Source organism: Amyelois transitella, chromosome 12 (genome assembly GCF_032362555.1).
Source record: "Amyelois transitella isolate CPQ chromosome 12, ilAmyTran1.1, whole genome shotgun sequence".
Classification (NCBI taxonomy): Eukaryota; Metazoa; Arthropoda; class Insecta; order Lepidoptera; family Pyralidae; genus Amyelois; species Amyelois transitella.
Genome location: NC_083515.1, coordinates 1,051,382 through 1,076,847, shown reverse-complemented (window position 1 = coordinate 1,076,847; position 25,466 = coordinate 1,051,382). Strand labels below are relative to the sequence as shown.

At 34.5% G+C, this 25,466-nt stretch overlaps 1 protein-coding gene across 2 annotated transcripts; it reads right to left on the bottom strand.

Annotated features, from left to right (window-relative positions):
- Positions 1-4,139: 4,139 nt before the first annotated feature.
- On the bottom strand, positions 4,140-25,131 carry LOC106142357 (sodium-independent sulfate anion transporter). Of its 2 annotated transcripts, none has more exons than XM_060946980.1 (14): positions 24,949-25,131; positions 19,347-19,484; positions 17,319-17,389; positions 15,465-15,657; positions 11,581-11,685; positions 10,768-10,886; positions 10,364-10,526; positions 9,190-9,354; positions 8,610-8,771; positions 8,003-8,143; positions 7,539-7,684; positions 6,530-6,691; positions 5,909-6,062; positions 4,140-5,510 (listed from the first exon to the last, which is right to left on the bottom strand). In XM_060946980.1, exons 1-14 carry the CDS (start codon positions 24,980-24,982, stop codon positions 5,473-5,475), a joined length of 1,791 nt encoding a protein of 596 aa, XP_060802963.1. In that variant the 5' UTR covers positions 24,983-25,131; the 3' UTR covers positions 4,140-5,472. The 2 variants fall into 2 exon arrangements, with proteins under 2 accessions (XP_060802963.1, XP_060802962.1); XM_060946979.1 differs by lacking the exon at positions 24,949-25,131 and adding an exon at positions 21,661-21,918.
- Positions 25,132-25,466: the final 335 nt, after the last annotated feature.

The window sequence follows — 25,466 nt, the reverse complement described above, 5'->3', positions numbered from 1 at the left end:
TCAATTCTATCACTAAGCTGAACGTGGCCTCTCTTTTAAGACTGTTGGCTCTGTCTACCTCGGAAGGGATATAGACGTGATTATATGTATGTATGTATGAAGTTAGAGACTATGTTAGGTCTGTAGAACGTACACCTACTATGCATCAAAAAATCTCGTGCACAGCGTCAATAGAGTAGAATTTTATTCAACTTTCGTACCGGGCACTATGCCTAAGCCAAGTGTATATCAGGGAGGTCATTATCTATATTTACTCTTACTTCGTTAATGTTATCGGTTCTTGGTATTTGTTAGGGTGTTGGTTCTGTGAATTTTGTGTGGGATTAGAATGTGATAAAATACTCTGGAACGGTTGCTGTTATCACTAACCACTCAAACACCAACGTTTTGAACCTTACCGTGGTCACCTACTTACATTATATCATGAAATTTTGTCAAGTATTTACCTAGACAAAACGTGAAAAGTTAATTAACAAACACACTTTTCCCATTCTAAATGTTTACTAATATTATAAAGCTAAAGAGTTTGTTTGTTTGAACGCGCTAATCTCAGAAACTCCTAGTACAAATTGAAAAATTATTTTTGTGTTGAATAGACCATTTATCGAGGAAGGCTTTAGACTATTTACTTAACATCACGCTGCAACTACTAGGAGCGAAGAAATAATGGAAAATGTGAAAAATAAAAACGGGGAAAATTATTCATTCGTGAGAACTTCAATGATACCCAAACTGAAATAACTATTCCACGCGGACGAAGTCGCGGGCACAGCTAGTATTTGATATTTCATTCGGAAAATCACAAAATACTCCAATGAATAAATAAGTCAATATACAAACAAAAGTCACAATTCACATACGATATCCAGAATTGCAGAGTCTTCCAGACTTCCAGGGCTAGCGTGTTCCCTCTTTATGTTTTCGCGAGTTGCAGAGCTCGTAAATTAAGGAGTACGTGATCGCCCTGACAAACAGACACTCGATTCAGTCGCAGTAAGGCGCGGGTCACACTTGTGGCTCTATTCAATTTGCTGAATTCGCTTGTTTTAAAGGAACACATGATTTGTTTTCTTCAAATGTGCAATGTTGTACTTGTTGTGTTCGGAAGTCAATTCTACTTTGTAAGAATTAGCCATGGGGTTCACATAACATAATTTATAATCACGTCTATATCCCCTGCGAGGTAGACAAAGCCAACAGTCATCAAAACACTGAAAGGTAACGTTCAGCGGTTTGGCTTAATCATTTGAATGAATTGAGATTCAAATAGCCGTGTGGTTCCCGGCACCTATAGAGAAAAGATAGGACCACTCCATCTCTTTCCCATGGATGTTGTAAAAGGCGACTAAGGGATAGACTTATATACTTGGGATTCCTGTCACTATTCGAAACTAAATTCACTCAGTTTACAAAATGGAAAACTTGAAATATCGCGATTAATATATTATGTATATAAAAAATATTCGACTTTTTGTTCCTCCTACACCAAACGCATATTTCATATTTGTTTATTCACATATACTTCATTGCACGAAATACAAATGTATAGCACAATTGGCGGACTTAATGCTGGAAGCATTTTCTTGAAAAAACATATCCTTTTTTTCTTTCTCTACTATCATTTCGGTTCACCTCAAAGATAAGAGTGGGAGATGAAGTTGAATGCTTGCATGCAGAGAGTTATGAATGTGGATGAAGCGAAGGAAGTATACAAAGAAGGGGCAAGTGAAAAGATGTAATCTCTGCTTACCCCTCCGGGAAAGAGGCGTGATTTTATGTATGTATGTATGAAGTAGACAAGAGTATTCTCGAATGATGACAAGCCGTCATCATTCGAGAATACGACCAGTATGAACATGGCCTTACTGTGGTAGTAAACACAGGATTAAAATATGTATGGCATGGTATGGCAGCGGATAATTTTGCTCGACAGTCAATGTTGTAATTTGGATGTGATATGTTTATATGTGTATCTGACTGGATCATGTTTGGAGTACAAAAATATTTTGTAGTGGATTAAGGGTTAAACTATATTATATATATGGTACCGGGGGGATTCTGGGATCTCTCTGGGATTGCAATACACTGGAATATCGCGTTTCCGCCTATTATTAACGCGCAAAATCATATTATGTATTCAAAGATGTTATACTTGTTATGTATGTTGTTATACTATTATACTTTCTTTACATTTAAATCTGCATATCGTTTTAAGCAGTGTATACCTAGGTAATTAATATAACAGTAGACATGCTGGGGCCGTGCCCTGCGATACGTTTTTTTTAGAAGAGCAAAACGAATGATCAATTTATCAATTACTAAAGGCCGTCCTAGACTTCGTCCGCGTGGAATCAATCCCACGGGAACTCCGGAATAAAAGTAATCTTCAGCTACCTTCATGCCAAATTTCATCGTAATCGGTTCAGTAGTTTTTGCTTGAAAGAGTAACAAACATCCATACTGACATCCTGACATACTCACAAACTTTTGCATTTATAATATTCGTAGGATTTGTACCATTAACTAAATGCAAGGAAACATATTTCATTCATCATTTGACGGCCTCTGTGGCGCAGCGGTAGTACGCTTGTCTACTCGTATGACACCTAACTCAATCAGTGTAGGTAATTTGTCCCGTATTTACATACATAGGTACATACATTACGGTCACTATATCCTTTGCGGTGTAGACAGAGCCAACAGCCTTGAAAAGACTGAATGGCCACGTTCAGCTATTTGGCTTAATGATAGAATTGAGATTCAAATAGTGACAGGTTGCTAGCCCATCGCCTAAAAAAGAATCCCAAGTTTGTAAACCTATCCCTTAGTCGCCTTTTACGACATCCATGGGAAAGAGATGGAGTAGCCCTATTCTTTTTTGTATTGGTGCCGGGTACCACACGGCAAATCCCGTATTTATTTATTTATATTCTCTTTCTCCCTTCTAGCGTGAGGGCAACGAAGCATATTATTTGTGCCAAATTGAACGGCCCAAACTGCTAAGACTTAGGTAGCTACTGAATAAATATTCATTTTATAAGGCATTGTTCGCCTTAACCTCCGTGATTTGCGTCCGCATCCCGACGCGCGCCAATCCCGACCATTTATTTTAAATCGTAAATACTAAGCAAGGATTTCGCCTTCGTGCCTCGTTTGTATTGAGATTTTAGATTGTACAAGTGACTTGGTAAGTAGTGATTTTGGCTTTTTATCCATAGGTGTATTTATTTATTTATTTAAACACTAGCTGTGCCCGCGACTTCGTCCGCGTGGAATAGTTATTTTGTGCATCATTGAAGCCCTCAAGGAGGAATAATTATCCCCGTTTTTTTTCACATTTTTCATTATTTCTTCGCTCCTAATAGTTGCAGCGTGATAATAAATAGCCTAAAGCCTTCCTCGATAAATGCTCTATTAGACACAAAAAGAATTTTTAAATTCGAACCAGTAATTCCTGAGATTAGCGCGTTCAAACAAACAAACCCTTCAGCTTTATAATATTAGTTTAAATTTTGCAGGTAAAATATACAACAGGTGTACTTAATGCCTCAAATTATTCTCTGCCAGTCGAACCAACCAACCTGGCACTATTTAAATCTCAATTCAATCATTAAGTCTAACAGCTGAACATTGCCTAGCCATAAGTCTTACTGAGACTATTAGCTTTGTATACCCGCCAAGGATACAGATGTGATTATGTATGTTTGTATGCAACATACGTAAACATTTCGCGTGTCGATTACATTCCAACGATTTTGAAAATTGTAAATCTATTTTTTTTTAAATTTAACTTGCAACTAACGCACTAACTATTCAGCAGTGTAAACGCTCCACCTGCGTCTCCGGTTAAAATTCAGCGAGTTAAGCCCGCCTGAATAATGGCGCGCAATCTCGACGCGACATCTATAATGTTTCGCAAATAATCCGATAAATATACGATAATTTGTATTATTCAAATCGTCGTAATCCTGATTTTGGGGCTGGCATAAATGATCGCCAGTGAAAAAACATCAGGAAAATGTTGTAACGCTACATACGTAGAAATAGGTTAGCGTAGCGTTCAAATGTTTGTTTTTTTTTCTTTTTTTAAAATCGGTAACGGAACGAGTCCATTGGCTGTAAAAATAAACACAAATAAATAACTTTCAAATAATTTTAATAGAATTTCAACGTAAGTACAAAACAATGATATTTTGGTATTAACGCTGATTTGATCATGTTATCCCTATATTTATATATCACAATGTAGATATACTTAATAGTAATAAAAAATTCTTGGAATCATTATAACAATTAACTTTAAAAAAATATTTGCTGTGAATAAATCTTAACGCATAATTAAGAGTACTAAAATCGACATGGAGTACTATTAATCAAGTAAAAAGTGTTGTCCTGAAACCGCGGGCAAAACTTATTAATGAATATATATTATTCGTTACTAATAATTATATTTAATTATAATGAATATAATTTATTCACAACTAGCTCTTGCCTAGTTTGAAAAAAATGTTTAAGTGGCCTAAAACTATCATTCTTACCTTTCAAATGAATGCATTTTCAAATTCTAGAACGGTTAAGCGGAAACATATGGATTCATATTTTAAGACTTTTTAAAAATAGAATTATGGTAATTAAGTACTTAATTTTATTTTCACTTAATCAATTTGACTTCATTTCGCAAACATTTAATTACAAACTCAAACAAAAAATCTTGCAATAATTAGTCACAGAAAAAATTTTTTCTTTTTATTTTTAGTTCCATAACGAAAATTTAACTAATTAAGATGACCTTAACATAGTATTAAGATAATCTTAAAAAAATGAGATAAGTAATTTAAAAATCAACAAAATTAAATTTAAAAAATGTCACATTATATTGGTCGTTCGAAAACCGTCGGACATGGGTACCTATTTATACAATGTTCATTTAAAAATAAGTACAAATAAAAATAATTTTTAATTATACCAAATAATAATTTTTAAATTTATATCCCGAAAATATAGCAATATACTATTTATATCTAAAAATATAATTTTATTATTAGGTGATCCTTAAACTATTGACTATTTCTTTTATTCAATTGAACTAACTATTGGAATGCAAGAACTCACTATTGGAAGGCTCGCTTCCAAATAACTTGAACCAACTTACTGCATAAGTAGTAAGAAATATACGTGTGACTATGAAAAAGTACAGTCAACCGCATATCAAGTTACCCAGCACATTACTCTATGACGCGGTATGAAGCCGAATTGTACAACTTGGATTAATATAGAAATTAAATCTACAAAAAAGGTTTTTTCTTAATTTCTTATCAAGTTACGCACGATTTCGTGTCATTTTCTCTTGATAATATGAGTAAGTGTAATGGTAACTTGTAAACTTTTAGACCAAGTACTTATTTTGTAATAAAATACAAAATAAACATAGTGTACGTATCAAACATGAATCACTGAATACTTAGAATGGCACTAATTCAAATTATTTCCTCTTCTGATTAAGTCGAGACCTGAAAAATAAAAGTACTTCTTTAATCAAATGTCAATGTCAAGTTATTTTTTATTTTTACAAGAGTACGCTCGCAGCTCCGCCCGCGTTTAACGAAAAATTCCGAAAATTTCCATTTCCGCTGGAATTTCGGGAAATTTTCTCTTAGACGTAATATGAATGAAGACATATTACAGTAGATAAGAACTGAGAAGAAGCTTTATTAATTAAGAACCTGATTTCATATCTCTATGGTTTAATAAGTAGGTCAATCTTTCAAATAACGACAATTAATATATAGTATTTATTAAATATTCACTAATATATAGTATTTATTGTATACACGGATTCCACGTTAAAAAACAGTAGCTATTGGGGAAGGAATTTGGTTCAAATTTTTTTATCAAAATTTACACATACCTAAAACATGTTGGTCTATACTAGGCCCGTTCACAAAACGATCGTGAAAGTCTGGATTCAATTCCTGGAATAGTTTCTGATGTCGTTCTGAGAAATTCCACAGAAGAAACCTGTGTTGTTGCTGCTCTAAGTCTAATATCACAGTTAATAGATTCTGAAACAAAAAATTATGTAAGTAATCTTCTTTCTCCTAGGGTGGTCAAGTCCTCTTCTGGTCTGGTCAAGTCAAGAACATGATTGAGAGCAGATTGACGACTTAAGAACGTCAGGTATAAGTTATTTAGACTGAAGAGCTTAGTAATGAAGCGAAAGAAGTATGCAGATGTTGTGGCAATTTGAAAGATGTAGTCTCTGCCTAACCCTGAACTGACATGATGATTGTGTATATTCGGTAAAACTGAACTCCGCAACTCAATTAGGTATGTTATGAAAACCTTGCAACATGAGCTTGGATTCCGTATTTAAGGCAAGAGTACCAGGCGATAATAACTATAAGAGAGATTATTTTCAATTGCATGACCCGTACATCTTACATTTGCAAGAAAGTCCGCCTCAAAGTTCGTACTTCAGACGCGAGTACCAAGCAGTAATAACTAGATAATGTTCATAAATAAGACTGACCTCTGCCACTCCTATATCAATGGAATGGAGATGTCTTCCGTCCAACACGACTAGTTGCGTATGAAGATAGGCGTGTTTCTTCATCGCTTGAGTAATGTACTCTGCGCAGGCGTATGATAGCACGCCCAGTGGTGTGAGAGTTATACAGTCTTGGTTCCCGACCTGAGGAAATTCAAGGAAAATAATAAAGTTTTATGAGTTAATTTTTTCATTAATTCATTTTTGAGCAGGGAAGCGCTTTCCTTTGGAGGACTCGGGATCTACATCCCAAAAGCAGATGTAATAAGGTATCTAGGTATCATCTTCACGCAGATCGCTCTCATATTTTGTACTCCAGGCGTGAATGACAAAGAATAGGGCGACATTTGCTTAGCTGTTCATGTTATACCGTAGACGGTATTGTACGATACTCCATGAGTACCAGGCGATAATAACTTATCAGGAATTGCATGACGTATATGCCCGCCCTGCTAGACAAACAAACAAACTGCACAAACATCGCTGTAACACGAGAGAGTACCAGGCAATCATAAATAGATAAGAGATCTCCTTGAACTGCGTGACGATAATGATAGAGAATTTAGTTAGCTACGGCCTTAGCTAGAAAGCCGTTCGCGATGCAGGGTACCAGGGAATTATAGCTAAGTAAGAGTATCACCGCGAACAGCGTGATGTCTTTTTAAGCCTGGCTTGCGAGCATGTCTCGTAGTCTCGTAGAGCATCGGCTGCGGCCCCAGCTAGGATGCCGTTCCCAACGAAACAGTACCAGGCAATTATAACTAAGTAAGTAATCTTATCTTTAATCTGTGTGACCAATAACTAACTAAGAGATCACATTTGAACCGCGTGACGTGAAGTTCCCCACGAAAAAGTACCAGGCAAACATAACTAATTAAGAGATCATCTTATAATCCGTGACGAAAGTTCGAAGAGCCTCGGCTACGACTCCATCTAGCATGACGTTCCCCACGCAAAAGTACCAGGCAATCATAACCAAGTAAGAGATCACCTTGAACTGCGTGACGTGTATCCTAGGCCTGGCTGCAGAGTGTAAAGTTCGTAGAGCATCTGCTGCGGCCCCAGCCAGGATGCCGTACTCCAAGCCCACTAGAGCCCCAACACACAGTGTGATCAGGTAGACGGTCAGCTCCATTTCTGGGGATAATAATGAAGGTAAGATATTGCCCCAAATTTAAAAGTGGCCTTGTCGAGTTTATAAATCCTAGAAATTAAGGAACACTAAAAAAATCTGTCCCTACAACCCATAAGTCTTCAGAAAACCCAAACTCTCTGGAGACTACACACAAAAACACTAATAATAAAGAAAAGATGCGTTTTTGTACGTTTGTAGTCAAATAAACTATACTGAGCAGATTCTGATGAATTTTTTATGACTTAAATTTAACTAAATCAATTTAGGCGAGTTACAATTTACCGAGTAGTAGTACGTGTACTAGGAAACCATAAACTTACTGGAGTTTCTCCACAGAGTCTTGACTATGGTTAGCTCGATGATGGACATCATCGCCACCATGATGATGGCCGCCAGGGCAGCCCGGGGGATGAAGTAGAAGGCACTGGATAGCTGGGTTACAGCCAGCAAGACTAGCATTGCTGTGAACAAAAAAAAAAACATGAATTGTTCAGTCTACACTCACACTCAGTCACTTTTGATATACCTAATCTTATTTTTTTTTGCTTTATTTTCTGATCAAGACAATTTAAAATAGCCTATGGTTTAGATTTAAGATCCCGTGTGAGTCGGCACCAAAAGAAAAAGATAGGGCCATCTCTTTCCTATGGATGTCGTAAAAGGCGACTAAGGGAAAATTTATAAACTTGATACTCCTCTTTTAGGTGATGGGCTAGCAATCTCAATTCCTTCATTTAACCATACAGCTAAACGTGGCTTTTTAGTATTACCAAAACTGTTGTTGGCTCTGTCTACCCCGCAAGGGATATAGAGATAGACCATATGTATGCATGCATGTATTTATTTCTTTATTACCACTGAAATCGATCAAGGAAATAATAAGTTACTAGGCGAATATAAAAATACAGAAGGTCATCGACAGCTTACCTTTGAAAAACGATCCAGCTGGCGTTAAAACCCCACTGGCGTGGTTCAGAGCGGTTCTGGTAAAGGAGCCCGTGGCCGGCATGCTCTGGCAGAATGACGACAGCATGTTGCAAGCACCGATCGCTATCATTTCTTGTGTATTGTCCACCGTTTTGCTGCCGGCTGAAAATATTTATATTCTAAACATATGAACATACATAAATCACGCCTATTTCACGGAGGAACAGGCAGAGACCACATCTTTCCACTTGCCACGATCCCTGCATACTTAACTAAAGAAATAATAATAATATTAATTTATTAATATAAATGATATTCTTCAAATTGGTACCAAAAATACTATAAATAAAGTCATCTTCTCTAATAATAATGACAAATTTCAAGAAATACTAATAATGAAGCGTTTATTTTGGCACGTTGATTCAAAATGGCGGATAGTGTCAACTCTTTATAACTTATCATGATCGCTACTCATTATTTTTGCAACATGTCATGTGCAACTAATGATCATTTTATTTTTTTTAATACTACTATTACAATTTTATTTTTATGGTAATAAACGCCTGATTAGCCGACTCACCAAAAGCCTTGGCTATAGCTATGCTCTCCAAAATGGCGACCAACGGCATCACCAACCCCTCAACTCCGAAAACTGACAGCATTTCTTCGAAATTAATCGTGGTGTTGCCAACTACAGTGCTGAAAGGTGGGGGCCCGAAGCGTGGCAAACCGCCTTCGATTTTACCTGAAACCAAAAGTTTGACGGCCTCTGTGGCTCAGCGGTAGTACGCTTGTCTGTGACACCGGAGGTCCCGGGTTCGAATCCCGGTCAAGGCATGATGAGAAAAGAACTTTTTCTGATTGTCCTGGGTCTTGGATGTTTATCTATATAAGTATTTATTATAAAATATAGTATCGTTGAGTTAGTATCTCGTAACACAAGTTTCGAACTTACTTCGAGGCTAACTCAATCAGTGTAATTTGTCCCATATATATTTATTATTTATTATTATGAAAGTTATCAAGGGTAAAGGTCATAAACACGATGGTCTGGCAACCTGTGACTATTTCCAAAAAATATGTATATATTCCATCATTAAGCCATCCAGCTAATGGCCTTCTTAACTTATAGGCCTTATTTACCTCATAAGAGGTTATAAACATGATATGAATGTATATTGATATAGTATAGATATTGCAAATTGTTTTAATATTAGAAGTTCTTTTTATTTTGGGGCTTAGTCAATCTGTCTGTACAAAAAAAATCTATGTAGCAACTTAAGTCCAATCCAATTGTAACTGTGACATTACAGTGGCCGTAATATGAAAATTTTAGCTTAAATGGATATTAACCAGCTTACTGATTTGGTAATTATTATGGATGCAACCCACACTTTGATTTTTTGCTCAACAGTTAGGCTTAACCGTGTGGTTTCTGATACTAAAGAAAAGTACAACTCCATGTCTTTTCCATGGATTTCATAAAAAGCGCCTAAGGGATAGGCTATTAAACTTAAGATTCTTCTTGTAGGCAACGGACCAACAACCTGTCAGTATTTGAATCTGAATTCCATTATAAAGCCATACAGTTGAACGTTGTATTTATGTATTTGTATTTATTGCCTTTTGGTCTTTTCGAAACTGTTGTCTATATGTAGTTGTCTATTGCATGTATGTAGTTAGGCTAAGTAAAATAATTTAAGTAAACATAAACAGGGAAAAAATCGTCGAAAAAAAAGTACAGCATCTCTTACCAGTAAGTGCAAAGGGAGTTAATCCATTAACCTTCAAAATAAAAGCCACTATAGCCGCTATGAAGACAACAATCGCATTTCTGGCCCGCACCAGATAGACGAACACTCGTGAAGTCACCACCCGCCATCTTGGCGACGAATCGGTAACTGTGATTTTGGATTTCTGAAAAAGAAGATACATACATTACTATTTAAGCCAATCTTCAACGCTCAACCAATAGCAGCAAAGACTCTAAATCGCGCAAACGAAATTTTCACGGATTGGACCATAATTACAACCTCCGACTCGACATCATTGGAGCCGCGGTGCCCCAGGCATCACACCTTGCCTGGAGGAAGATCTTCACTTTATAACCGAATAACCGCTTCCGCTACAGATATAAATATGTAGTGAATTAACTTACTTTGAGTAGCAACAATGTAACGATAGACAGCAAGCCGAGCAGCGTGTCCCACAGTGTAATTGTAGCTATGTGTTTGAAGAAGTTGACCAACGCTGATATAAACGTGTCGCCTGATGACCCTGCAAAAAATACAAAATAAACTCTCTGGTGAAATCCAATCCCATTGTAAATAAATTCCACTTGAGATACTTTTTTTAGGCGATGGGCTAGCAACCTGTCACTATTTGAATCCCAATTCTACGAGTATCATCAAGTCAAAAATTTGAACATGGCCTAGCAGTCTATTCAAGACTCTGTCTACCCCGCAAGGGATATAGACGTAATTGTATGTATGTATGTATGAATTCCAAATAATATCAGATTTTTACATTTCGTTACCTCTTTACGCTTATTCTTTAAACTAAATATTCTTAAAAATTTAAATAATGTATCAATATTTCAGGCTAGCAATCAGGACCATAACTGTATTTTTTATTACAGCTAAATGTTATCGTGAATGTCTATACAACTAGCCATGAACGTATACATATAATGTACGTACAAACAGCTAAACGTGACCTGTCAGTCTTTTCAAGACTTAGGTCTGTCTACCCCACAACGAAGAATTTCAGGAATTTCCAAAAATTCTATCTTAGCGGACATCCTCTAGTCACAATACACCTTTTTGCCAAATTTCATCTTTATCGGTATAGTAGTTTTTGAAATATCGTCATGAGTGAGTGAGTGTAATTCGGCTTTAATATTTATAGATTTTAATCATACTGTAAATAGACGGAGACTCGTGAAAAATGAAAAAAAAACAGTACATCTTACCTGAAATCCTGAACAGTGTTTTAAGCTGCGCGGCCCCGATCTGCAAAGCTGCAGCCGTCGTGAATCCGCTTATAACCGGTTTCGATATAAAATCTAGCAGGAACCCTGGAAAATACTGGTTGACTCTGTTATCTGGCCATAATATCTTTTTCACATACACATGGGCCTTATTACCTCACAAAGTAAAAATCACACAAAGAAGTTGAAAGTATATTCCCAGCTATTTGACTCATAATCCTTATTTATTTCATTAATTTTATTGTTTTGGGAAAACGGACAGTCTTGTACAACTAAATTGACATGAATTTAAGTAGCAGATGACCATTTAAATGTTTTTCCTCCAGGCTTTAGTCCCAGTTGCATCCTCACCTCTTTGGAGAAGATTCCGGAGTATGTGTTTGACCATAAAGATGACCATTTAAATGTTCTCGCATATTTAAAGCCAGAATAGCTTGTCTGTTTAAATAAATTGTTGTTTTTTAAATAAATAATCATCATTATTTTTTATTTCCAATTAAGATAAAAATTTACAATTTCACAAGTGAATTTCGAATTGGAGAGAAAGATCTTTTTATGAAGTCAAAAGATATCTAAGGTTTGTACAATTGTTAGCTGGTAAATTGATATGAATATATGAATATATGACCTCAATGTGATTAGCCGGCCGGAGTGGGGTAGTTCTGCGGAAGATTTGTGGCTTACCGTCTTATTGAATTGTAAGGGAACTGCGCCTATAAAAATTCATATATGTACGGTTTATTTAATAGACGAGAAGAGTGGTAATTCTTATAGTAGTCAATTACTTAATTTTTTAAATTCATTAAGTGACTTGGTCGCATCTCATCCGTCAGATAAATTTTTAGTAATGGGTGACTTTAACTTTAGTGATGATATTCATTGGGTTACATCAAACGATAATATTTATTTAAAACCGGATAGGTACTCTAAAGAATACATACTTAATTTTCTCGATATTATGCACCAATGCAGTTTAAATCAGTATAATGGTGAGCCCAATAAAAATAATCGCATGTTAGACCTAGTTCTTTGTAACCACGATCTCAACGTCACTGGTTGCTCTGATCCCTTAGTGAAGGAAGATGGTAACCATAAAGCCTTGTATATCGAGGCCCGATATACGGACGCTGCACTGTTAAATGAAAAAGCAAATGTTAGTAAATATTTATATCATAAGGCAAATTATTCTGCTATTATTGATGAGATAGGCAATATTGACTGGGACCTGCGCTTACAAGATGAATGTATTGATAAGGCGGTTGAAACTTTTTATGCCATATTGTATGAAATTCGTGATGGACATGTTCCTTGTAGGTTAATTAGATCTAATTCACATCCACCCTGGTTTAGCGATGTACTAAAAAAAATTTTGAAAGAAAAATATAAATATCATTGTAAATTTAAAAAATATGGTAACTATTCTGATTATCATTCATTTGCCATTCTTCGTACTAGAGCTAAAAATATTGAAAGACAGTGTTATCATGATTACATTAACAGGCTGGAATCGTCCATCTCTCAGAATCCGAAAGTATTCTGGTCATTTGTTAAATCTAAAAGGGAATCTAATGCTTATCCAAATTCTTTACACTTTAAAAATGAGACTGCTACTACAGGTGAGGATATAAGTAATTTGTTTGCCACCTATTTTCATTCCACATTTGTTGAAAGTCAGAATTTTAGTTCGAATTCTCCGCCGCCTGCGTCTCAGTTCATAAATGACATTTCTTCTATTTTTATTTGTCCATCTAAATTAGAACTTCTTCTTGAATCACTGGATTTATCTAAAGCAGGAGGTCCCGATAGGATACCACCTTTGTTTATCGTTAAATGTGCGAAGGTCCTAGTGAAACCATTATGTATACTTTATCAAAGGTCAATTAGTCAAGGAGTTGTGCCTAAGATCTGGAAATCAGCATTCGTAACGCCAGTTCTCAAAAAAGGTGATAGGTCTGATGTAGAAAACTACCGTCCTATTTCTAAATTATGTTTGTTCGCAAAGGTTTTTGAAAGGATTGTTTACGATGAAGTCTATGCCGCTATTCGGAGCATACTTGATGAGAATCAGCATGGCTTTCTACGGGATCGCTCTGTAACTTCTAATCTTATTCTAGCAAATGATTATATCAGTGATTCTATGGATAAAGGGGCCCAAGTTGATGTCATATACACTGACTACCAGAAATGCTTTGACCGCATCGACCACACTATCTTGCTTCAGAAACTTATTGCTGCTGGTGTGCATGGTGATTTGTATCGCTGGTTTGCCTCTTATATTGAAAACCGTAGTCAGGCAGTGGTTCTGAATGGATTTACATCCAATTGGCTATCTATTCCGTCAGGTGTACCACAGGGGTCAATATTGGGACCTTTACTTTTTGTCATATTTATATTAGACATAAAATTGGCTTTCAAGCATTCTAAAATTATATTATTTGCTGACGATATGAAAATTCTTAAATCAATTGAGGATATTTCCGATGCTGTTGAGTTACAGCAAGATCTTTCTACGTTTGAAAGTTATTGTATTCAAAATAGGCTCAATCTGAATGTCACCAAGTGTTTCAGTATGACATTTTCTCGCAAATTAAACAATGTACATTTTCAATATAAACTGCAGGGTCAAATGCTTTCTAGGGTGAACCATATCAGGGATTTAGGAGTCATACATGATCACAAACTTATATTTGATAAACATATAGACCATATAGTCAGTAGAGCTTCTAAGACATTGGGTTTCATTATGAGGATGTCTAAAGATTTCAAAACTATTAAATCCATAAAAATATTATATTGTGCGTATGTAAGAAGCCTCTTAGAATATTCTTCGCAAGTGTGGAACCCACGATACCAGGTTTATACCGCGCGTATTGAAAACATTCAAAAAAGATTTCTGCGTTTTCTAGATTTTAAGGCTAAAGTTAAATGTAATAGTTATGACGAGCGCTGTCACAAATATCATATTTTGCCCTTAAGCCTGCGGCGTGAAATTAGTGATGTCTGTTATTTAAGTAAGATTGCAAAGGGTTCAGTTGACTGTCCTGAGTTGCTAAGTAAGCTTTACTTATGTACTAACTTACTGAGATTCCGTAGTCGTCCAATTTTATATTTACCTTTTGTTGATACAAAGTATAGGAAAAATGCTTTTCTTATACGTGGCTGTGGCACATTTATTAAGTATATTGATAAATTTGATTTTGATCTATTTAATACCTCTTCTTCTAGTATAAAGCGTACGGTAGCAAACTCTTATTTCTCTTAGTCATATTTTTAGGAGATGTTTTAGTTTAGGTGCTTAATCATGTTTTTGTATCTTTTTGTATGTTGTGCAGAAGTGTAATTTCTTTCATGTCTGTTTATTTTTGAAACGAGCTTTTGTTATTTCTTTTCAATCTATGAAGATCAATTATCGGCATTTAAATAATAAGTTTTTCTTTTATACCTGTACTGTAAAGCTGTTAATCTTCTGAATAAATAAAAAAATAAAAAAAAAAAAAAAAAATATTTTTTTCTATTCCATAACGAAGCCTTAGAATAAAGAAAACTTACCCAATAATGATTGTTTATTTAGGCATACTAGAGAGACAATAGGATCAATTGGCCTTAATCAACCACGCAAACCAACGAACGAACCATTCAAATTGTGGACGATAATCTCATACTTCTGATTTAGTCGATGGTCGCACAGCGACATCGCTACTGAAAACTCGCCGAAAAAATAAGTAATTGTAAATTGACGTCCGATGAAAATGCTGCAGTGTAATTTGTTCCGCCGCCTCTTCTAAACATGCACTTCGGAAGCGGTCAATAAGTTATACCTTGTATCTAATTTTGAAAATAAATCTATTCTATTCCAGTAAACTTACCCAACTGTAGCACTCCAAGCAACAAAATGAGGCAGCCCGACAGGAAGGCGGCTAAATACGCGAAATCTACCGACTTGGCGACGTATTTGGACAACAGCGCCGCCAAAATGGCGGTGGGGCCCACTGTCACATCTTTACAGCTACCGAACACCATGTAGACTAGACCAGGGAAGATGCTGGAGTAGAGACCTACCTGAAACAGTAGTAATAAGAGCTATCGCACAAGTAATTAATCTATACTATTATTATAAAGCTGAAGAGTTTGTTTGTTTGAACGCGCTAATCTCAGGAACTACTGGTTCAAATTGAAAAATTCTTTTTGTGTTGAATAGACCATTTATCAAGCTTTAGGCTAAATAACATCACACTGCAACTATTAGGAGCAAACAAATAATGGAAAATGTGAAAAAAACGGGAAAAATTATTAATTTCTGACGGCTTCAATGATGCCCAAAATAACTATTCCACGCGGACGAAGTCGCGGGCACATCTAGTACATATATACAAGGCTCTTTTATAGAAAAGTCACAGCCTGAACAACCGTCAGGAAATGAGATAAAAGCTTTATTTTGATGGTAACGTAAGTATACATATAGGTGCCGTGTGGTTTCCGGCATCAATATAAAAAATAATAAGACCACACCATCTCATTTCCCATAGATGTCCTAAAAGGTAGGTAAGGTTGTTTACTTCGTATTAATTACTAGCTGTGCCCGCGCCTTCGTCCGCGTGGAATAGTTATCGAAGCCCTCAAGGATGTATAATTTTCCCCGTTTTTATTTTCACATTTTCCATCATTTCTTTGCTCCTTATAGTTGCAGCGTAATGTAATATAGCCTAAAGCCTTCCTCTATAAATGGTATATTCAACACAAAAAGAATTTTTCAATTCGAACCAACAGTTCCTGTGATTAGCGCGTTCAAAAAAAAACAAACAAACAAACTCTTCAGCTTTATAATATTAGTATAGACGTGTCAAAACCCACTCTAATGTATAATTTTTTGTGACAGTGTGAATTCAAAACAGATTTCCTATTGTAGCAAGAAAAGATACATAAAATATTTAAAACACATTAAAGATAGAGCATTTCATGATTTGTTCATTAAAATTTAACCAGCCATGACATACAGATAAAGCGAAATTAGACACGGCATATTGTATTACACATCCTTTGTATTGAAATAACATACAGCTGTTAATATAATTATTGATTTAGTTACCATTGGCGCTATGTTTTTATGTATGTACTTATGCTCGCATCATGAAAAATCTATTGTGACTTCGTCCAGCTTAAAACTAGTGTACAAAATTCCTCCCCTCACCCCTTTAAATTTACTACTAGTTGTATATACATTTCTAGTTTCGTTTTACGACGGACGATGTCGCGGACAAGATCTAATAAAGTAAATAAATTAATATCAGTACCCAAGACTATTTTTATTGAATATTTAGTGTTGTAACATACATAACTTATACATATAATCACGTCTATGCGGGTATATACCCTTGCGGGGTAGACAGAGCCAACATTCATCAAAAGACTGAAAGGCCACGTTCAGCTGTTTGGCTTAATGATAGAATTGAGATTTGAGATTCAACACGCCTAAAAAGGAATCCCAAGTACATAAGCCCATCCCTTCGTCGCCTTTTACGACATCCATGGGAAAGAGATGGAGTGGTCCTATGCTTTTTGCTATGGATGCCGAGAACCACACGGCACTATTTAATGTTGACAAGTAGAAAATTCACTTAGCAATAAGTTATAGCATTTAAGGCCAATAAATAAAAAGAACTTACTTTTTTTTAATTTTTTTTTCATAAATGAATAATCCAATAAAATAAATTACTACTTACTTGGGCTGGGACCCCGGCGACGATTGCATATGCTATACCTTGGGGTATTGACGTCAGACCAACTGTTATTCCTGTAATGTACATAAATAAATATACAGGGTGACATTTTAAACAACTGCATCCTTTTAAACATAGACTATACCTATGCTTCTGAGCCGTTTGAGCCTATTTTTATTTAAATTAAACGTCATCATTTTCACATTTAAAAAACCCTCAAAAACTACGTCACACGCTTTATTAAAAACCAATACTACAAAAAGAAATTAAAACTAAACATGTAAATAAATGTTTGAAAAACTAAATTATTTTTCTAGTATCAAGATCAAGTAAAGTACAGAGTTGTCCAGATCGCTCAGTTATGTGTTCTAATTAATTTTGTATATTTTATGTCGTAAGAACAGGTATGATTTTAAATAACTTTAGAATAATTTTGTCACATGTTTAAGTAACCTTGAACTTAAGAGATCGCTACATTAACGTAACACGCGAATACGATTATAAATAGCTTCATTAATTTATAGAATAGACTAGCCAACAGCAATAATATACCTAATTGATTATAACATTTTAAAGAAAATCTACAATGACAATAAATAAATAAATAATAAATATATATAATAATAATATATATATATATATATATATACATATATATATATCTATATATATAATTTAGTATCGTTGAGTTAGTATCTCGTAACACAAGTCTCGAACTTACTTCAAGGCTAACTCAATCTGTGTAATATGTATATATATATATATATATATATATATATATATATATATATATATATATATATATATTATAATATATATATGTATATATATATATATATATATAATATATATATATATATATATATATATATATATATATATATATATATATATATATATATATATATATATACATATATATATTATAATATATATATATATATATATATATATATATATATATATATATATATATATACATATTACACAGATTGAGTTAGTATATTATGTAAGTATTTATTATAAATCGTATCTATAATTTAGTATATATCTATATATATAATTTAGTATCGTTGAGTTAGTATCTCGTAACACAAGTCTCGAACTTACTTCAAGGCTAACTCAATCTGTGTAATATGTATATATATATATATATATATATATATATATATATATATATATATATATGTATATATATATATATATATATACATATATATATTATAATATATATATATATATATATATATATATATATATATATACATATTACACAGATTGAGTTAGCCTTGAAGTAAGTTCGAGACTTGTGTTACGAGATACTAACTCAACGATACTAAATTATATATATAGATATATACTAAATTATAGATACGATTTATAATAAATACTTACATAGATAAACATCCAAGACTCAGCCCAATCAGAAAAAGTTCTTTTTTCATCATGCCCTGACCGGGATTCGATCCCGGGACCTCCGGTATCACAGACGGCCGTCAATGACCGACAATGTAGCTTAACAGCTGATTTTAAACTATAGCTTTGCATAATACTATTAATATGCGACTCACTCGGTCTCTCGGTGACCATGGATCATTGTAACATGATTTGAAGCGTCCGAGATAAAACAAAGGTCCATTACGTGTGCGTTTAATACCTGTAGGTAGTATTTGTAAAAAGTAGCCAAACAAGTAAACTAGTCCCAACGCATAGAGAGCGGTGGGCAGAATCAATATTTATATATACATATTTTATCAATACCTCTTACTAGAACATTCGTTCCGGCCTTTTCATTGCAAAGATACATTATCATAACGAATGCTTATAAAAATCAACATACATACATATGGTCACGTCTATATCCCTTGCGGGGTTGACAGAGCCAAGAGTTTTGAAAGGACAGAACGGCCACCTTCAGCTATTTGGCTTAATGATAAAACTGATATAAAAATCAAGTAGCGCTAATTGAATAGAAAGTCAAGACCGAAAAGGACTTGGCATATTTCTACACAATCTAAAAAGTTTACTCACCAGCAATCATGTCCCTGAGTAGGTACTCCCAGGAGTACTTCGGCAGCCATATTGTTATGGGCACACGTCTCTTCCAAGAGTCGACACTGCAGAGCCTGCTCGCGGTTCGCCGGAAACGGTTGCGCTGTGGTTGATGTCCTGTAAATGATCAAGGTTCGGATTTGTAATTTTTTTTATTGATAATCCTTGGATTGACTTCAAGCCAAAAGAATTACCAGCCTAAACTTTCATACAACATAGCTTAGTTGTCTTTTATTACCAAGAGATCTCGATGAAAATTTGACCGAAGTACTTAACGACATCTTCCTGGCTTTAGACCCGGTTGCAACCTCACCACTCTGGAGAGGAGCCCGGAGTACGCTTGATCATAGATCCTGGATTGGGTGAGTCAGGTTTTTACACAAAGCGACTCCCATCTGACCTCCGTAACCTTTGCAGGGGAACCTAACCCGTATTAGATCATATGGTTACACATCCAGTTGCCTGAATGTGGCGGTTTCCTCACGATGTTTTCCCTCACCGTAAGAGCATCGGTTAGTTATTAAACTAATGTACGTAACTTCGAAAATAGTCATTGGTACACGGCCGCGGTGGGATTCGAACCGGTGCCTTTATGCGCAACCCCCTTTTGACAAGGCACCTTACCAATTCGACTATCAACGCTCGTCGTTACATGTAAAGTACCTAACGTCATAATCTCAACTTATTATTTGATCACTACAGGCGAAAAAACGTACATTTTTTATTTAAAAAAACCAATGAACTTAAACCGTCTCCAATTAAAACGCATTTTGTAATTGCTCATTGTATAAATACTTAATATATTTGCATGTATGTATGTATATTCTTTGCACAGGTAATATAATTTATCTAAAAGTGACTTTGACGAATGACCTTTTTAGTTAACCAGTTTTATAATATAACTTTTGTCTGCGGCTTCGTCCGCCCATGACACATCCTTAATTTTATTTATTTATTTATTTTGAAAAACAACACCAACAGTATACATACAATTGCTTTATAAATTAAATCTAAATTGTTCTCAAATATATGCTTATTACATGTGTACACAGCATTTTCTACAAATATTTATTTTCTACAATATATTTTTTTACCACGAATTAAGGACGTCCAGGCAAAGGTCAGCATAGTCAGGTCAACGGTACCAGAGAATTTGCAAGAAGAGAGTTATGAATGTGGATGAACCGAAAGAACTATACTGAGATCGTGGCAAGTGAAAAGCCTACCCCAGCGGGGAAAAATATGTGATTTTATGTATTTATATAAAATTACACTACGTCACGGGACCCAGCAGGATATTAGCTTTGAACATAGACAATAAGTCATGGAAAACATCAACATTTGATGAGTTTTTCAAAAACTGCAAATGTAAATTGTAGCAATAACGGAACGTAATTGACATAGGCCTACCCCAGGCTCCTCTCCAGAGAGGTGGCACAGGAACCGGGATTTACGCCAGGAAGATGATGAACTACTGCTAGTGGTTCCCGGCACTTCTGAATGGGATGTCGTAAAATGACTTTGGGAAATAGGCACATTCATTAAGTGCAGCTGTTAGCGTTATCCAATATGTGTTAGGTTCCAAAGGATGCAGAGATCTGACGGTAGTCGCTTCGTATAAAACATGACTTACACAATCCAGCGGGCTTACCATAAACTTTAAGAAAACCATGATAGTTTTCACACGTTTTGTTTCAAGCTTAAAATAATGTTGTTCCAAATCATACCATGAACTTTTAAAACAAGATTGTTTTATTCCTTAGGTATATAGGTAATATTATGGTAAGCCCCCAGGATCATGAAAGACGCACGCTGGGCTCCAAAAGATGAGGATATTATGTACTTTTCTGGATCAACGCCAAGAGAAATAATGATAACTAAACTACATTTGCAAAATAATATATATATAAATAACTAACTAAGCTAAGATATACAAGCGACTTCGTCGGCTTCATTCTGATGTAGTTAATCTCAAATTTCTAACTACCTCCATTCATAAACATCTGTAAGGCCATAGCTACTATCATAACAAACAAACTTACTACATATATACTATAGGTACTTGCTCGTTTTTAATATGTTTAATGTACTGTACATACGAAAGACCACAAAAATACAGTAAAGTAAGACAAAATATACGAAGGCGGACTTATTATCCCATTAACGGATGCTAAATGGCATAAGATACATTTAATACTTATGATTATTACCTACCGAAAATAAGTATTATTATTCATTTATAAATCTAGTGTACCTATATTACGACCAACGGATATTAAGACATTATACCTACCTGAAATATCAGTATTACAAACTATTGTACCACTCATTTTCACTTCAATGCGCAACTAGATAAAGAAACACTGGTACCAAACGTAACATTCAACAATTCAATGTAAATCCGCTTTTATGTCAATACAATAAAGTCACAAATCACTTGCTATTTTGTCAATGGATTCTTCAATTAATTCGTAATTTACTACAAGTTGTTGCCCGAGTTTAATATTTATTTTTTTGACACGAATGTGTTGCGTTCAAGTCCGCGGGCAAACTGATATGACAAAAGGTTGACGAAGGAAGCGAAAGATACAGCCAATGTTCCACTGCAAGCTATATTATTGCGATAGAGATGTTTAAATTAATTTTGATGACATGCTGGGTTCGAATATTCTTACTATTTACATCGCATCCATCGTGAATGAGAAACGTGTCTGTCTGTCTCGGTAATTATCGGCGGTAGAGAAAATCAATTCAACTATCCACTTAAATGTAACTGCTTCCACATAACCCTATCTTCAACTTATCTAATCTTCAACTTTCTAATTTACCGCCGGCTGTTTTTTACGGCGTTAGTCTATGTCTTCCTCCTGGCGTTAGTTCCGTTTGCATCCTCATCACTTTGGAGAGGAGCCCTGGGTATACCTTTGACCGTGGATCCTGGATTGGGTGAGTCAGGTTTTTACTCCAAAGCCTTTGCAGTTTAACCTCAACGAAATCGGATCGATCATGGTTACACATCCAATTGCCTAAATGAGCAGGTTTCCTCACGTGTTTACCCTCACCGTAAGAGCATCGGTTAGTATTCAAACTAATGTACATAACTTCGAAAGTAGTCATTGGTACATGGCCCATTAAAATATTGGGTAAATTATTTTTACTTATTTCTGCATACAAATAAGTTATTATACTTAGTTTAAAAATTTAATTAAGTCTTAACATATTTTATACATACATACATACATACATATGATCACGTCTATATCCCTTGCGGGGTAGACAGAGCCAACAGTCTTGAAAAGACTGAATGGCCACGTTCAGCTATTTGGCTTAATGATAGAACCGAGATTCAAATAGTGACAGGTTGCTAGCCCATCGCCTAAAAGAGGAATCCTAAGTTTATAAGTCTATCCCTTAGTCGCCTTTTACGACATCCATGGGAAAGAGATGGAGTGGTCCTATTCTTTTTTGTAATAGTGCCGGGAACCACACGAACATATTTTATCATCCAATAATATTTTGACATATCCTTTATACTATACTATAGTCCAAATCGTCGCATGCTAAGCTATAGGTCACACGTCGACTTTGCAGTGTACTACCTACTTTAATAGGATGGATATTAAGAGATACCTACTCATAATTGCAGAGGCGCTTTACGAGTTACTGACACAGCAGGTTTTCATGCTTTTTAATTGTATGTAATAACCATAGAATTCGTAATAATATAAGAGTATAGAAGTGGTAATTACTGTGCGGTATGTGTGGATGCAATGTAAGGTCTATCACCAAAGAGCCAAATGCCAAAGAGTATGTTATTCACTTGAACTATCACCACAATCAGTCACTATAACTTTTTTATATTGCGTGTAAATTCTTATGTTTTATTTGACAGCTTCACAACTACCCAGAAATATGAGCGTATTGAAATTATTATAAATTCACTTCTTTTTATTACTTTTTGCCAATTTTAAAATAATTTTACATAGTTGAAATTTTATTAAATAATAATGGTTGCCATATGGCATTTCTATGTCTTATATTATTCTGATTTCTATGGTGATGACACAGATTATATAATTAAAACTATCAACTAACAATGATAACTATAACTAATTCTGAGCCTTAGAATTATTGTGGCGGCTTAAAATTATTCTCAAGTGTTTCTGTCTAATTAAACAATAAGCAACTATGTATTACAAAGTAATTTAATATCTGTGTTCTAATGCCATTGGATATCCAGTTCCGATATTGTATTTAGCTTTATTCTCACCTTTGCAGGCAGAATGAAAATTAGACTATATCTGATTGACCTGGGTCTTTTACCTAATATGGTATAGGGGCGCAGTAAGCCAGATTTCCGTGGAAACAGAAATTATCAGAATTTTTAAAGTTTTGCAGGTGGACACTTGTAATATAACTATTTAGTTGGTATTTAACAACACAGTGTGAAGCTTACTTTAAGGGTAGGTCAATCTTATATTATGAATTATTTATAGAGTATTTTTCTCACATATATTGATCAATTTGTGTCTTACTGAGTACTTACTTACTTGAGTTCAGTAAAACATGATATTTTGTGAATGGGCTCATGAAGTGAAATTTCAACTGCTATAACATAAAAGTCTCGAGCTTACTTTGACACTAACTCAATCAGTGTTATATGACCCGTATATATGTATTTCTATAATTATGATTATATTATATGAAAGGCAAGATTAAAGCATCTGTGATTAACCAGTTAAAATAAAAATAATAAACAAACAATAAAAATGACCAAATGAGGAACACTTTATCAACCCCTTCCAAATAAAGGGTAATTTAAACAGAATATTCTTGACATTTATGTGTTACTTAAATGTCAAGTGTTTAAGTGTTACTTAAATGTGTCTTGATATTAAATTAAAAATCATGATGGCACACAATATAAGATCTTAAAGATTTAATTGCTAAGCTGTGACTGTTATATCCCCCCATAAAATAATTAATATTATACAATAAAGATCTTGTTTGGTAAAATAAATAAACACATCTTAGACAAGCAGTTACTTTATCTTTTTATGACTTTTTATCTTAAAGAAATAAACTTAATTTTGTCTTTCTGTGTAGTTTTAATTACACTCACTTCAGTCCTAGACAAAATATTACGAAAACCAGTAGTTTAAACTTTTCTTGTGGCTATGTTTGAAAACTTATCTGATGTGTACTGGCGATTTATATGTGCCCCATTAAATTAAACCTTTCAGACCTTTTAAACTAGTACAACCATTGCCAATCGTGTTAAATTCTCTATCTCTACAATTGTAAAAGATGTCATAATTAAAACAATCTTAACCATAATTAAATCAATTGACAATCACGTGTGCTATTATCAAAGAAGTTCAAAGTTAAATTATAAATCGCTGTAAACAAAAAATAAAGTCAAATGTTATAACACTCATTTCCATGAATAAAAATTTGAATACGATACAAAAGTAAGTATTCAAAAATATATGTAATACCCGATTTTTGTTAAACCCAATTAAATGTTAGAAACTGGTTCACATCATCATTTTAAAGAATTTATTATGTTGCGACTTCTTACCTAAAAGCGGTGTTCTCGGATCATCCGTATCCATGATTCCAACTAACACTTGAGGTAACACAACACTTATTTTGCATTTGCCATCCAATTATCTTATCTTTTTCTTGTCTAAGCAATATTTTTGTTGTTGTTTTCCTAAAATCACGTTATCAAACTCCCCCAAGTTGTGAAGGGAAAGTGACTGACGTTTCAATATTTCGCGCGTTGACATTGTGACAATGATATGACAGTGAATAAACGAGATGACATTGATAGCTGCAATTTTTTTTTATTCCAGGCTAAAACACTTAAATGAATGATAACTTGCTATAATTTTTATGTTCCTATTTTCTATTTCACCTCTTTCATGTGTGTACGTTTAAATGATTTCCTTTGTATGTATTCTATTGACGAAATGAAATAAATTTAATATAATTATGTTAAAGTTGTTATTATTTTATGGAATGCGATAAGAGATGTCGCTACTGCCCTTACCAAAACCAAAAGTCACATCCTGGTTCTATGATTCCGATACAAGT

Coding starts and splice junctions, on each gene's coding strand:
- LOC106142357 (XM_060946979.1), bottom strand. CDS start 21,697: ATGAGTGGTACAATAGTTTGTAATACTGATATTTCAG. Junction 15,658..17,318: donor TCGCCGGGGTCCCAGCCCAA/GTAAGTAGTAAT, acceptor CTACTGTTTCAG/GTAGGTCTCTACTCCAGCAT. Junction 11,686..15,464: donor GCTTGGAGTGCTACAGTTGG/GTAAGTTTACTG, acceptor AGTATTTTCCAG/GGTTCCTGCTAGATTTTATA.